General features: G+C 39.9%; 1 protein-coding gene across 14 annotated transcripts in view; it reads left to right on the forward strand.

Moving 5' to 3' along the window:
• The window catches only part of LOC102672047 (disks large homolog 4), a 281,358-nt gene that overhangs the window by 275,321 nt on the left and 5,268 nt on the right, over window positions 1-769 (forward strand). For 12 of the 14 annotated variants that reach the window (XM_006608849.2, XM_006608861.2, XM_031514915.1 and 9 more), the window contains one exon: window positions 242-283. The exons of the other annotated variants lie outside the window; for them this stretch is intronic. In XM_006608849.2, coding sequence (XP_006608912.1) covers window positions 242-283 — 42 coding nt within the window. The remainder of the gene's footprint in view (window positions 1-241; window positions 284-769) is intronic. 14 annotated transcript variants of the gene reach the window in all.

Consider the following 769-nt stretch of genomic DNA (forward strand, 5'->3'; position numbering starts at 1 on the left):
CAAGCTTTTTTTTAACGAAACGACGTGGATACAGTTAAAACTCGCGTGCACGTCAGAAAAAAAACCGAGAACGATCGTGCGAGCTATCACAATGGGCCAATCAAGACTGTTCGAAAGCTCGAGCCAGTCACGGTAGGGGAGATGATTGTTCATGCTTAAAGCTTAATTAATCCTAGCAATTATTAACGGCCGCTTATTAGTACGCAACGTATACTGAAATATTGAACTTGTTATGTTTTAGCATTCATGCTGTGCTACACCCAGGACGACACTAACACCGAAGGTAATCACGTCTCTCTCTCTCTCTCTCTCTTTCTCTCTTTCTTTCTTTCTGTGTCACCCATTCCTATTATATTTGTATCTCCTTTCTCGTCTCTCTCTCTCTCTCTTTTTCTCTCTGTCATTCTCTCTGTCTGTCTTTCATTTCAATCCACCATTATACATTCCAACCTACCCCCAACCTACTTCTCTTCGTTTCATCTCGGTCGCATCAATTAACAAAGCACACGTTCATTACCGCGATATAACGATCCGTTCGCGGGACGAACACATTGTTCGACAACGTTCTTTTGTCGTGGCGCGTTGTCACTTTTGAATAGATACTCGTACTCTCTTTACACCGCGTTGTCGATTAACGAACCTAGCGACTTCGAAGAGGAACAACTGTGAGTCGAGCAATCAAAATCTATATTTTTAGTGGTGAATTTTTTTTTATTTATTTTTTTTTTTGTTTATTTGTTCTTCGTTTTTTCTTTTTTTTTTTTTTGCG

This window comes from Apis dorsata, unplaced genomic scaffold (genome assembly GCF_000469605.1).
Source record: "Apis dorsata unplaced genomic scaffold, Apis dorsata 1.3 scaffold_50, whole genome shotgun sequence".
NCBI classification, from domain to species: Eukaryota; Metazoa; Arthropoda; class Insecta; order Hymenoptera; family Apidae; genus Apis; species Apis dorsata.